This window comes from Xyrauchen texanus, chromosome 1 (assembly GCF_025860055.1).
Source record: "Xyrauchen texanus isolate HMW12.3.18 chromosome 1, RBS_HiC_50CHRs, whole genome shotgun sequence".
Lineage (NCBI taxonomy): Eukaryota > Metazoa > Chordata > Actinopteri > Cypriniformes > Catostomidae > Xyrauchen > Xyrauchen texanus.
This window is the reverse complement of record NC_068276.1, coordinates 37,229,923-37,242,643: the sequence shown is the minus strand read 5'-3', so window position 1 is coordinate 37,242,643 and position 12,721 is coordinate 37,229,923. Positions and strand designations below refer to the sequence as shown.

Sequence of the window (12,721 nt, the reverse complement as noted above, 5' to 3'; positions counted from 1 at the left end):
GGGAGAACTATCCTTTTAACAGTATTTAATGTTAAGTTACTTTTATAGAATATTTTTACTGCTATTTAGTGTTTTTTTTTTTCCCCAAAAGACAGTCCTATAAAAAAAAAAAAAAGAAAGATACCAGTTTCATGAAGAATGTTAAAACTTTATTAACAGATCAAACTAACAAAACATAATTTATACAGTTAAGGTGTGTTTAAGGACACACTGATTAAGTGTGTTTCACTTTTTGCAGTGGTCAAAAACATTTACATTTACATAAAGAAACAACAAGAACAAATTGAATGAAGCAAAAGGCAGAATCATTTTAACTGTATAGTAATTTTCCAAAACGTTTGAGTGTAAAATCTGAGATTCAAAAAGTGGATCCAGGTGAGTTATTTCAGAAATGCCTTGTTGTAGGAGTGTGCAGACACTAAGCTGAACTGATGTAGACACACTTCAAGCTTTTGCTCATAATGTACTCATAGTTCCTCTTTCACTTGGGTAAAAGGGGGATGGAAATAGAGATTACACATCACTAAATAACTATGTACTATGTATACTGTATACAGGTTAAAAAATAAGAAAAAAGAGATAAATGCATTGAATTTATACAGTACCACTTCTGCTGCAATAAGTCCACACTGATTGCAGTGTACAGAAACACTGGTTTGTATTATTTGTATTATTATTATTGATAAACATTAGCATACATTTCTGGGTCCGTGTGAAGAGAGGCCATCTTCCCTTTTGGTTTATGCTGAGAGACATTGAGTCTTAGACCATTATGAAGCAGTGTGCTTGTTTCAATTTAACATGAAAAATATAGTTCACATCAGCTTAAGCTCCACGATAGAATTGATTAAAATACAATGCAACGTTTCAAGCAGTTGGTAAAGACTTGGCAAACTACTCTCATTTTACTCAAGTGCAGTCAAGCTAACCACAGTGTCTTTCTCAGTGATGCATGTTATGTACTTACAGCAAACTATCTCATTGAAAAGGAAGTGGTCCCTAAAACCATCTGAATAACTCTACTAACAGCTATGTGATAGTGCAAGTGAGAGACCCTCATTAATTAATATCCCTTTAACACCAGCAATACTGACAGCAATAGACCATAAAGACAGTATCTTAACAGTCCATTCACACAGCTACCTTCATTGAAATAGCTGAACCCATATTATGCCAAAATAATCAGTATGATATGGTGCACCACCTCTCACACAGTTCTTTAGTCACGAGAGTGTGAATGTTATAGATATAGTTAAATATTAAGAATAATCTTCAGTAAACAATGTTGAATAAAGTAAATGTTTCTTGCAAAAGGTAAAGATGATAAATGACAGTAGAATTATGAGATGGCACAAACTGTGTGAAGACACAATGTAGAAGTGATAATTTTAATGTCCAGGACTCCTGAACTTCAAGAAAACCCAGTGTGAGGCATTTGGGGGGTAAAAAACAGTGCACACTTTGGTCTATTGAAAGTGTATTTAGGAGGGGCTATATACAACTGAAGTTTCTCTGTACACATTGTTTTATATATATATACTCAAGCCAAACAAAAGGGTACTACTTAATCATGTCTTACGATGCCTAATATAGGCTTATAGACACTACACCTGCCAAACTCCTCAAACAGGTAGCAAATGCTACACTGTGGACCACTCCTCTTGACTCCCTGTCAAGATGGATGACTGATGTTTGTGAGCAAATCTAAAGTTAAATAACTAAATGAACTTATGAACTTAGCTAGCTTTCACAGGATTTCAACATGATGAACAAAGGAATTTGATTTGTTATAGTATAGTGTTTCATTATGCAATGAAAAAGCACTGATTAAATGCTTTTATGCATTGGAATGAGATTAGAAGCTATGACTTATACTAAAGACACATGATACATATTTGGCACTACACTTCCTGTAGAAACAAGATACAAATTTGACTCTGGGGACAGATTGATGCTATTGGTGCAGGTTTTCTTAGATCAAAAACAATTCCAGCTGTGATGGTTTGGCAGTTACTTACAAATGACTGTATATCATTTTTGTACTCCTTGACTAAAAACAAGAAATGTTTTGCTTGCTATATAAGCAAACCATGTTTGGGGTCAATGTAATCAATTTAAAAAAATCTTTAAATTGTCATAGAAATTACTATCTGGACCATAGCTATTGATGGTGTGGGGCTGGAGAGAGGAAAAAACAGTAAAAGCCAAAACTTACTATGCATGTACGTGAACGCAGGTGCTTCTAGCTGCATAAGCTCAATTTTCCTGCATTGTTGCGTTCCAAAATGTATCGGACCGCAATTCACAATCAGTGCTTAGTCCACTACAAATGACTAATTTCTGATATAAAATTGTTCTCCAGTTACTTCACTGAAAAGTAAACACTTTACTAATGAATGTACTTTTTTTTTTTAATTACTTTCTAAAATAATGTTTTTTTTGCTCAACAAATCATAAATAATGTCTTTATTCCATACAATGACTTATTAACTGGCATATGCCCTTCACTGTCACAAAAATGCATACATGTACATATGAACAACTCATGATTTAAATTGTACATACATAGTGCTATATTAGAAATGTGCCACCAAAGTAATGTAAGAAGAATTACTTAGAAGTAATTAACTTAATTGAAAGTCAGTAACGGTCATCTGATAACTACAATTTAAAATGTAATGGGATATACACATTACTAAAGTAATTTGATTACATTAACTAATACATTTATAATCAGATTACACCCAACACTGTTCATAATGCAAGTACATGTTGCAGTCTCAATGTTTCAGCAAGGGGCGCAATAGTGTAAACTTTCTGCTTCTACTATGAGTTTTCTCTTTCATGTCAACTACTGTCATGGAGGATCAACAGTTTAAAGAGAATTTTGCAGAGCAAACTTACCTGAATAATAACATCCAGTTTAATGGCACTGAATTTTGAACGTAACTCTATCACCCCCTTGAGTATGGAGATTTGTTACCGCCACAGTAACACAAAAATGCATGTCATGTATGTTCAACCGGACCATGCATTGACAATGCTTTGGCCAAGCGCTTGCATCTGCGTTCACGTACTTGTGCAAAGTATGTTTCTGACCTAACACTCAGATAGGGCACAGACAGAAATTCCATATATAATTATATATTATATATAAAATGTAAAGCGAGAGAAGTGTTATTGTTTTTGAAACCTTGAGGGTTAAAATAAAATGTGTTTATACGTAATACTAAATACAATACTAAATGTACGAGGAAAGAAAGGAAGAAAATGAGTTGAGAGTGTTTAGAAAAAGTGTTTTCCCTTTGGCTATATCTAACAAACATTTCTTCCCCTGAATCAAACATGTTTTGTATCCTGCTCGCTATGTGTATTTCACCACCTCTGCACAGGATTCATCCTCAAGACTAGTTTGAGTGAAAGTTTTTCAATGACCACAACACCACAGTGACCTGAGAGAGTAAAAAAAAAGTATTCAGATAGGTCAGAGAAAGAATGAAAGGGTAAAAAACACAGAAAAGTGCACATGACAAACCAGTCACATAGTGAGAATGATGACAAATAAAGAGTTTGGTCAATGAGCTTTTCCCTGGGCATTAGTAAGTGTAGTGACAGATAACAGCAACTATGAGAGAATGAAACAGATTGCAGGCTGTGAACATGAGAGGAAGGCCGATCAACAGTATGTGAGTGTGCGTGGTCATCAGTGCAACTGGGGCACAGTAGGTTGGGTACAAATTCCACCTTCTGGAGTGAGGGAACAGGCTGGAAAAGACAAAGAAGACCAACATAATCTCATGGCGAAATCACCAGGATTCATACGACTTTTCTAAATTTGGCTAATTCATATGATATCATGCGACTGCACTCCTTTGAATTCCTATGACTTTCACTACAGCCAATGATGTCGCCGGACATCATTTCCATCCAATATGTGACAATTGCTTGCTTCTGTCACACACAACAGCTTCCTATCATGTTTACACACTCTACTGATTGGTTAGGTTTACATTTATGCATTTGGCAGACGCTTTTATCCAAAGCGACTTACAGTGCACTTATTACAGGGACAATCCCCCCGGAGCAACCTGGAGTTAAGTGCCTTGCTCAAGGACACAATGGTGGTGGCTGTGGGGCTCGAACCAGCATCCTTCAGATTACCTTCTGATTACCAGCTTACCAGTTATGTGCTTAGACCACTACACCACCACCACTCACCAGGTTTAGATAGGGAGTTTGGGTATGGGCATAATATTTATAAGTATGTCCTTAAGGACATACTTCCACATTACACATCCAGGAATTTGCATCTGAAGAAGTCGTATGAGTTTATGCCAACAACATCATTCAAGACCATACGAAATAGCCAACTCATAAATTATGTATGAATTTTCATGAGATCAGGTTGAAGAAGACAGAGAGAGGAAAAGGGGGTTTGGTGCAAGTGTTTCTCTGCTCTCTCCTGTAATGGTGTCTGAAAGAACATAGCTGGAGAGAGTAGGAAGGCATAGAGTCTATTGTGCTCTTCACTGGCACCCTCTCAATGGTCATCAGCTGGTCAGGTAACTGTGCAGCTCCCTTGAATTTATGCTCAACACCACCCCTGAGTGGTTGCCTGGCAACAAGGAAATAAGAAAGAGGATTTGTAAAGCAGACGAAAAGTATTCTTCATCACTCAAGGTTGTTACACAATTTATAATTTCTTGAATTCAACATATAGTGTAGATGTTTCTGCAAACATTGAACCTGAATGGAAAAGTAAATTCTCAGCTATCTTATCCAAGTTATGAGCAGGCACAGACGGAGTCAGCATGTGCAGAACTGCAGAAAACTGCAGATATCCTCAGAATTGCAGCCTCTGTCACTTACAAAAGTTTGATCACCCTCAAAATCAGCTCAGAAAATAGAAAAACCATCAGGGCCTGGTCATGAGGTCAATATAAGGGATGATGTTCATTTTAAAGGGAAAATTTAAGGGAAAAAGTAAAAAGCTTTTCTTAAACTAATCTAATACTGGACCCTCCTTTTGAATTAGTAGTAAACTGATGTTAGTGTGAAGTATTTTGGGAGTCTTTGATAATAGCTGGTTATAATGACTGGTTAGTCTAAGGTAACAATGTGATTCTACCTCCAGCATTACCTAGAGTCTGTGAGTCAAGGTCGTCATCGATGAACTCCTCCCCTTGAATGATGTTCTGTGTGTCCTCACTGTGATTGACAGGGCTGGTCATTTCCTGCTCTTTCTCATTGTGCATCTGGGCATAGACGTTTCGCCCTGGCAGTTTTCTGAAACGCAGCCAGGGATGCGTTAGGCTGCTATCTTCAGGCCTCAGCAAGGAACCATGGTTTTTGTAGTTTTTCCTGTCACAGTTTCGTAGTTTATATTCTGTTATGGTTTGTATTGCACCAGCACAAGCTGGCTGTCAATTAGACACATGGGGACTGAACATGCATTTTGTGTGATGGGGTATAGCAGGAAAGTGAATATCAAATAGCTTTAAATAGCTCAAAAGCTAAGTTCTAAGGATTCTCTTGTTGTTCGTGTATACCATGCAATCAAGGGCTGATGGAGTAAAAGATGGGCAGCAAGGCAAATGGGTATGCATATTATACCTACAGAAGAGTAGGTATAAAATAGCTCTGATATTCAGTTACTGTATATAAGCTGTATTCACTCCATGTATTTGCTGACTTGTACACTATTAGGTACAAGAAAATAGGGTCTGGTAATTAATTTGAAATATTTTTCCTAATAACCAACCCAGCAATGACAGGAAAATCTTCTAAATATGTAAAATATTACTGCACTTTTTAAAATGGTAGCATTTTAAAATCTAAATGGATTGTAATTTATAAAAAAAGAAAACTGGAGTTAAGGACTAACCTGTTAAACTTGAAGAGCATGAAGGCTGCAGCAGAGGTCAAGCTTATAAGAAGAATGACTGTGAGTGCCCAAACACCTGCACCTGCTGCGCCCAAACGGGAACCTGGATGAGAAGGAGCATCTTTACAGTCTAATAGTTACTATGATGTATGGATGAAGTAATTTGTGTGGCTGAGACTCAAACAGTGAAGCAAACAAACTCACTTACAACAAACTTTCAAATAATTAAAAACTGAACTAAAAAAAAATATATATATATACAACAGATGATCATTACAGAATAGTTTACAAAAAAAAACATGCAAGTTATTTAAATACAAAAACTTTACCCACCAAATTTTAAACATGAATCAGGAAAGAGAAAAGACCCATAGATTTTTTTTGTTTTCATAAAGAGTACAGAGCACCAAATGTATAGAGGACACTTCTAAATCACAGAGGTGAGTGTAGCGCACCAGACTCTGCTGTGCTGGCAGACAAGTCACTAGTTATAGATCCTTTGAAACATATTGGTTATATTTTAGTAATACATGAAGTACTTGCTGTTACATTGTAATTGTTCATTGCATTGTTCATAACATACATTATAGCTGTGTATGTGTGCATGAGTGTGTGTTTTTGAATATGTCTGTTAGATAGTGGAAAGTGTTTTGCTCACCTGCATCTGAGTCTGCCAGAGTCACCATCACTCTTAAACCTCCTTTCACAATGAAGCTCACATTATTCTCACACAGAACTTGCTTTATTGTGGGAACACGCTATGAAAAGGAACAAGTACACACACACAAGCATATGGGTTTTGAAAACTAACAATTATTACATAAAAAGGGGTGTAAATGTGATAAGTTACTCAAAACAACCATTATTAAAAAAATTATGTTTGTATTGCATTCCAGCAACATCTGTAAATTAGTCCAGATGCCATAGTAAACATGGTAAGTGGTAGACAGCCCAGATTTAAAGGGATAGTTTACTCTGTTATCATTCACTCATCCTCATGTCATTCCAAATCTGTGGAACTCAAAATATGTTTTGAAGAATTTGATCCTCAGTCACCATTCAAGTTCATTGTAGGGAAAAAGATGCAGTGAATGGTGACTGTGACTAACATTCTTCAAAACACGTATATAAAGATTATGTCTACTTAAAATGGTATCTCCAGGCTCCAAAAAGCTGTCAGTGAATATTTATTCAGATCATCGTGGAATGTTTTGCTGTTACAACTGGACTATTTGTTGTTCCAGTAAGACATTTTGCCACACATACAAATGGCTTCTTCAGCGTTGATATCATGGGATTATCCCAGGCCACATGCAACATATCATAGTAGGTTTAGTAGGCCTTGTTTATTCTCTACCTTATCCACAAACACACTCCTCTTCGCTGGTGTGGCCTCATGAGGAAGAACATACAGGTCTGCTGTGGTGGGAAGACCAGGCTTCACCATGGTAACCATAGAATCCTGAGGAACCCCTGTGAGCTGTAAAACAAACGACAAGTGCATTTAAAATCTGTGCACTTGACTTTTAGCACTTTGCAAAAAGAGTTTTCATGTGTGTATGTGTTCATGATTAAGTCGCAAACCTTAGACAGAATCTTGGTAATGACCTCTCCCACATCTTGTCTCCACTCAGGTATGTTTGGGTTATAGCGGTCCAGATTATGACTGAAACTCAGTGGGATGACCTGGAAATGATCTAAAGAGAAAGGTTAAATGTTTTATTAAAATATCAATCTTTAAAAGTCAATATTACAGGTTAAAAGTGAGACTTTCTAAACTTTAATTGCTTTCCTTTTTCATGTAAAGAATCACAAATCGGAAGATCTGATCCCAAAACAAAGCACTGCTTGTTTTGCAGACAAAAAGATGACTAATCATTTTTTCCTCAGTCTACAGAGATTAAGTCAAGTTATCTGTCATAATTGTATTAAATAATTAAACTGACAGGCCTACTTTTAGCCTGATGACAAGCAATCTGAAACAGTCAAGTGACACAGTTTCTCCATTCAGAATTGTGCTGTCTGTGTAGCAGCACACAACTAGAGCTGAACTTCATCTCTGAGGGAAACTGCTTTCCAAACATGACCTCATCTCATCACACCACACTCATAAATATTCAATCCAGCCCTGGGATCACATCAACATTTCAGCTCTATTTTATACTGTCATCACGAAAAAGAAATAAAGTTAGTGGTATGTTGGTCCTGAAGTTTCATTTTGAATTTCACACAAATCAAATCAAGATCATGTTAACAGAAAACAGAATAATCATATGTGTCTTTATTGATATAGTGTTTCTCTAAATGAAGTTCAACTTGAGGTATATGTATGAGTTTAAGACTTCAATTATGAAAGATTAGGTGGAGCAATGAGTCTGTGGCTAAGCTTGTGGCTTTGGACAATCTGTGGTTTGTCACAGGGCCTTTGTGATCTGGGATAATTTGTACATAAGAACATGCAATTCTGTGTGTACTTCTCACCGTAAACATGGACAGTCTTGCTGTCCTGCACCATGGAGCGACCATTAGAGGCCTGAACCGTCACAGGAACCTCACCCTCCTCAGAGAACCTCGTGATCAGACTGTTCTCCAATGTCAGCTTTGGCTGCAAAGGGGACAGACACATCATGTATTTGTACAGAAGTATCACCTCAGAGAGCTCGTTAAACATAAAAGGTATGAGAATTTCAAAATAAATTACTATACAGAATATACCATCAAAATTGCTATTTATTTTGAGGGTATATACTGTATTGTAAATTATTTTAGTTATTAATTATCACATTGGCAATAGTACCTGAAGGTTATCGCCGATCCACCAGTAAAACACAGTAAGATTTGTCTCAGCAGGAAACACTACAGCTGTGAGATTTACTTTCTGATTTCTGCCTGCAATTGGGACCACCTCCAGATGGACATCCTTTAGTGGAGCTGGAAAGAGAATGAGGGACAAATTTAGTTTTCCTTAACCTGCAGAATATATCATATTTCAAACTGAAGCTGCAATTATAAATTGAGAGGAATCGACAATTTAGCTTTACACAAACACCTGGAGTTGTACTTTAATTTTACAAGTATAAGCTTAAAGGAATGTTCAAAAAAAGGGTTCAATACTGTCACGATTCCCTTGTTGTCTGCCCTGGGTTTCACTTGTCATTGTTAAATGTACTACACTTCCTAGAATCCACCTGCCATCACCACTGCCATTTTGTTCATTGTTCTCACCTGTGTCTAATTCAGTCATCACTCCCTGGTTATTTAAGCCCTGCTTTTTGTTCACTCCTTGTCGTTCGTTGAATGTAGTTCAAGCCTGGTCTGTGTTCCTTGCCCTAGTTCTCTGTTTATGTTTATTTCCCCATTGAGGGTTTTTCCTTTGTTTATTTGTTTATTAATTTAATAAAGAAGTCCTGCATTTAGATCCTCTCTCCTCGCTGCCTCATTCGTAACAAATACAAGTTAAGCTCAGTTGACAGCATTTGTGGCATAATGCTGATTACCACAAAAATAATTTAAACTTTTTCTTAAAAACAAAAGGGAAAATCTGGGTTACAGTGAGGCACTTCCAATAGAAGTGAATTGGTTCCATTTTTGAAGGGGTTAAAGGCAGAAGTGTGAACTTATAATTTGATAAAAGTGCTTACATTCATTCTTCTGTTAAAATGTGTGGATTATTTGAGCTGTGAAGTTGTTTAATCATAGTTTTAATGGGCATTTTAGGGTTTTATTGTTACGTCGTCATGGCAACGAAGTTGAGAAATTGACTATAACTTTACAAAGAAAAGGTTAGTAAGCGATTTTTACACACATATTTTTTTTTAAGTCTTGGGGTTATACTTTTGAAACTGAGTATTTATTGTTTACGGATTGGCCCCCATTCACTTCCACTGCAAGTGACTCACTGTAGCCCAAATGTTAAATTTTAATAAAAAACAATTTTAAACGTGAGGAACAGGTCAAAATTAATCTTTGTGGTAATTACTGTTATGCCACAAATGCTGTCAATTGAGCTTAATTTTTATTGAACCTGGAACATTGCTTTAAGATAAAACAGATAAACATCTTAAAGAGGAATCTATTGGATTATTTTCCACAATTGTAGCACTTCAGCTTTGAGAAGAAGACAAACATTATAGATATTGACTGCACTGACACCCCACTGAAAGCTTTCAAGGTATCATCCTATTGATATGTGCTGTACAACAATGCATCCACCTTTTAAATTCCTATTTTAGCTGTACGCTTATTTAATGGCAGCATTTTTCACTTTGAAATATGATTTAGTTCACATTTCCACTTCACAATATACAGCTTATCCTAATTATATTCCAAGATTTGAAGCAACAGCCTTTTCAAGTTCACTCTCATGCCTTTTACTTACCTGTGACCTGAATATAAAGGGTGGCTTGGTCGTGTCCAGCAGAGTTTTCAGCCTTCACATTAACTCTGTAAACACCTGGCCTCTCATAACGGTGCTGAATGGGTTCATCTGTAACAGTCAGGTTTTCATATATAGCCCTGACCCCATCCATTAAATCTACCTGATATCTGGTGCTGGTAGTGTCACCCTTAAGAGGGATATACAATGAACCAAATATAAGAACTTTTAAAGATAACTACAGATTATTTGAACATATTTATTATTTAGAATATGCACCTCTTTTTACAAATTAATGTAATAATATTTAATGTTTTTAAAGAACAACCTATGTATTTTACCTGTTCTTGATGGACTATAAAGGTGATGTCATCACCAGGTGCCACTGCAAGCATCTGTCCTTTGATGGCCAGCTGCAGGCCTTTAGGGGGCAGCAGAGGGCAAGAATGCTGCTTTGCGCTCTGCTCTTTATTCACTCCACCCTCACATACATTAGTGATGACCTTCCGATAACTTAATGAACAGACAACAAGAGACATGTTAGCCTTGACTATTAAAAGTTTTTTTAACATAGGTAAAATCTTGGACTTGGACTGTTAGTCATAAGGGACAAAGATGCATTTAATCCCTCAGTAAGTAATTTTCTTAAGAGATAGATCAAAAAAATATATAATGTGGCCAGTTGCTAATGCTGGTTATGCAAAGATCTGGCCTCTGAAACACTGATAAACAATCAAGTTTTGCATCAGCTGAAATCTTGCTGAATGAGGGTGCCGCTCAATGGTTTTGTTCAATCATATGGTCTCTAAAATAAGAATTAAACCTACTGCTATTAAAAAAGAAGAGATAATCCCAAACTTCCCGTTTCAAAAGGAAATACGTCAACTCGGGAAAGAAAACTGCAATTGTTAAGGTGATTCAAACATCTCATACTTCGGTAAGTTCTGTTCTTTGCTTTTCAGTGTAACTGATACATTAACTTAAAAAAGAGCTGCCATGCATTTACATCTGTTCACCAGTGACTGTGTGTATGTTACCCTGTGCTGGACTTATAGCTGTGTCCTAAATGGCAGTTTTCAGGAGGAGTGTCAGGATCATGCCAAAAGTCAGGATAACAGCGATCACCCTCTAACCTAGGGCTGGTAGCTCGCTCAAAACCGTAGTCACTGAGAACACAGAGAAAGCTCTAGATCTAATTCACAATGCACTGAACTGGCAGATCACAATGAAGAGTGTCTGTTGCTTTAAAGCTGACATGTGCAATTTTTGCACCACCAGCATCACCAAACTGAAATGAAAAAGTTTAATACTTCTCTTAAAGAGATTACAGAAATCACATTTTGTCTTCCAATGGTTGTACAAACAGATGGTCCCCCCCAAACTTGCACCATTGTTTGAGCTAAAGTTGCTAAAAAAAAAAGAAGGATGTTTTGATAGCGCCACAGTGTTCACTTTTAGTTGAAATCAACCTACAAATGTCTTCCTTTTTTTTGTTGATTTTAAACCTAGATAAAATTACACACATCAGCTTTAAAGATATCTGTGTATTATCACACTTCATACAGCTTGCGGTTGGCTTATAAATAAACAAGATTAGGTCTCTGTTTTGTACCAGGCAAAGTCTTTCTCTGTGCACTGGCAAGGTTTGGCAGTTAGAACTGATGTATAGCTCTTCCCTTTAATGCAGAATGATGTCTCTTTCCTCCTCCTGTACATTCGTTCCTGGCCCATGATGCATTTCTCTCCCTGTGGGAAAGAAAATCTATCATGTATCTCCATTTTAAGAGTAAAAATCAATTCACAACTTAAATTAAAAGGTATTTCCATCACTGAGAGGAAAAAGCTGAAACTTACAGCTAAAGATCTTTTTGCTGAAGAGCAGACCAGAAAACAAAACTGACTAGTAATACCTGTAAGTCAGTGAGTTTCCAGGAGTCATAGTCATCTTCCGTGCATTGTCTGGGGAAAGACTGACGGAAATCCACCTTCACCAGCTCCCAATCTGAACGGTAGCTTATGTGGCCGAATACCCTGTGAATAACAGCAAACATAAATAAACATTTGTTTTTGCCTGTCCATTTATTAATCTCTCACAATCCACCCAATCAAAACTGCAGGAATATAATAACAGTTTGCAAATAAAAAGAAACTGAATTTTGTTGCATGCAAATTAGCTCACATGCAAGATTACCATATTCCTGTTATAAATATAGTTAGAAAATGTGTTTTTGTTTCACTTAATTTATAATAATTATTATTATTATTATTTTACGTGGGAATGTGGTAGATGTTTCTGTAGATGACGTGGCTTGTATTGGCTAGGGTATGAAATTAGTGGGTATGAGCAAACAGCTGCAAACAGCCGGCGATTCCTCAGGTGGATAGGGCTGTTGCGCTCCATCTGTGTCCCGAAAACCCTACCACCTGGTGGGGTCGCCCTGTACTCCCCTCCAAGGACTATA

At 36.8% G+C, this 12,721-nt stretch overlaps 1 protein-coding gene across 1 annotated transcript in view; it reads right to left on the bottom strand.

Annotated features, from left to right (window-relative positions):
* Window positions 1–164: 164 nt before the first annotated feature.
* Window positions 165–12,721, bottom strand: part of LOC127622316 (VPS10 domain-containing receptor SorCS2-like) — a 268,515-nt gene continuing 255,958 nt past the window's right edge. The window contains exons 15-27 of the mRNA XM_052096426.1: window positions 12,170–12,290; window positions 11,872–12,005; window positions 11,297–11,425; window positions 10,601–10,772; window positions 10,263–10,449; window positions 8,682–8,815; window positions 8,366–8,489; window positions 7,469–7,581; window positions 7,242–7,364; window positions 6,543–6,642; window positions 5,885–5,987; window positions 5,129–5,361; window positions 165–4,615 (exon numbers count right to left, since the gene is read on the bottom strand). Of these exons, the coding sequence (XP_051952386.1) occupies window positions 4,551–4,615; window positions 5,129–5,361; window positions 5,885–5,987; window positions 6,543–6,642; window positions 7,242–7,364; window positions 7,469–7,581; window positions 8,366–8,489; window positions 8,682–8,815; window positions 10,263–10,449; window positions 10,601–10,772; window positions 11,297–11,425; window positions 11,872–12,005; window positions 12,170–12,290 (1,738 nt within the window). The 3' untranslated portion in view covers window positions 165–4,550. The remainder of the gene's footprint in view (window positions 4,616–5,128; window positions 5,362–5,884; window positions 5,988–6,542; window positions 6,643–7,241; window positions 7,365–7,468; window positions 7,582–8,365; window positions 8,490–8,681; window positions 8,816–10,262; window positions 10,450–10,600; window positions 10,773–11,296; window positions 11,426–11,871; window positions 12,006–12,169; window positions 12,291–12,721) is intronic.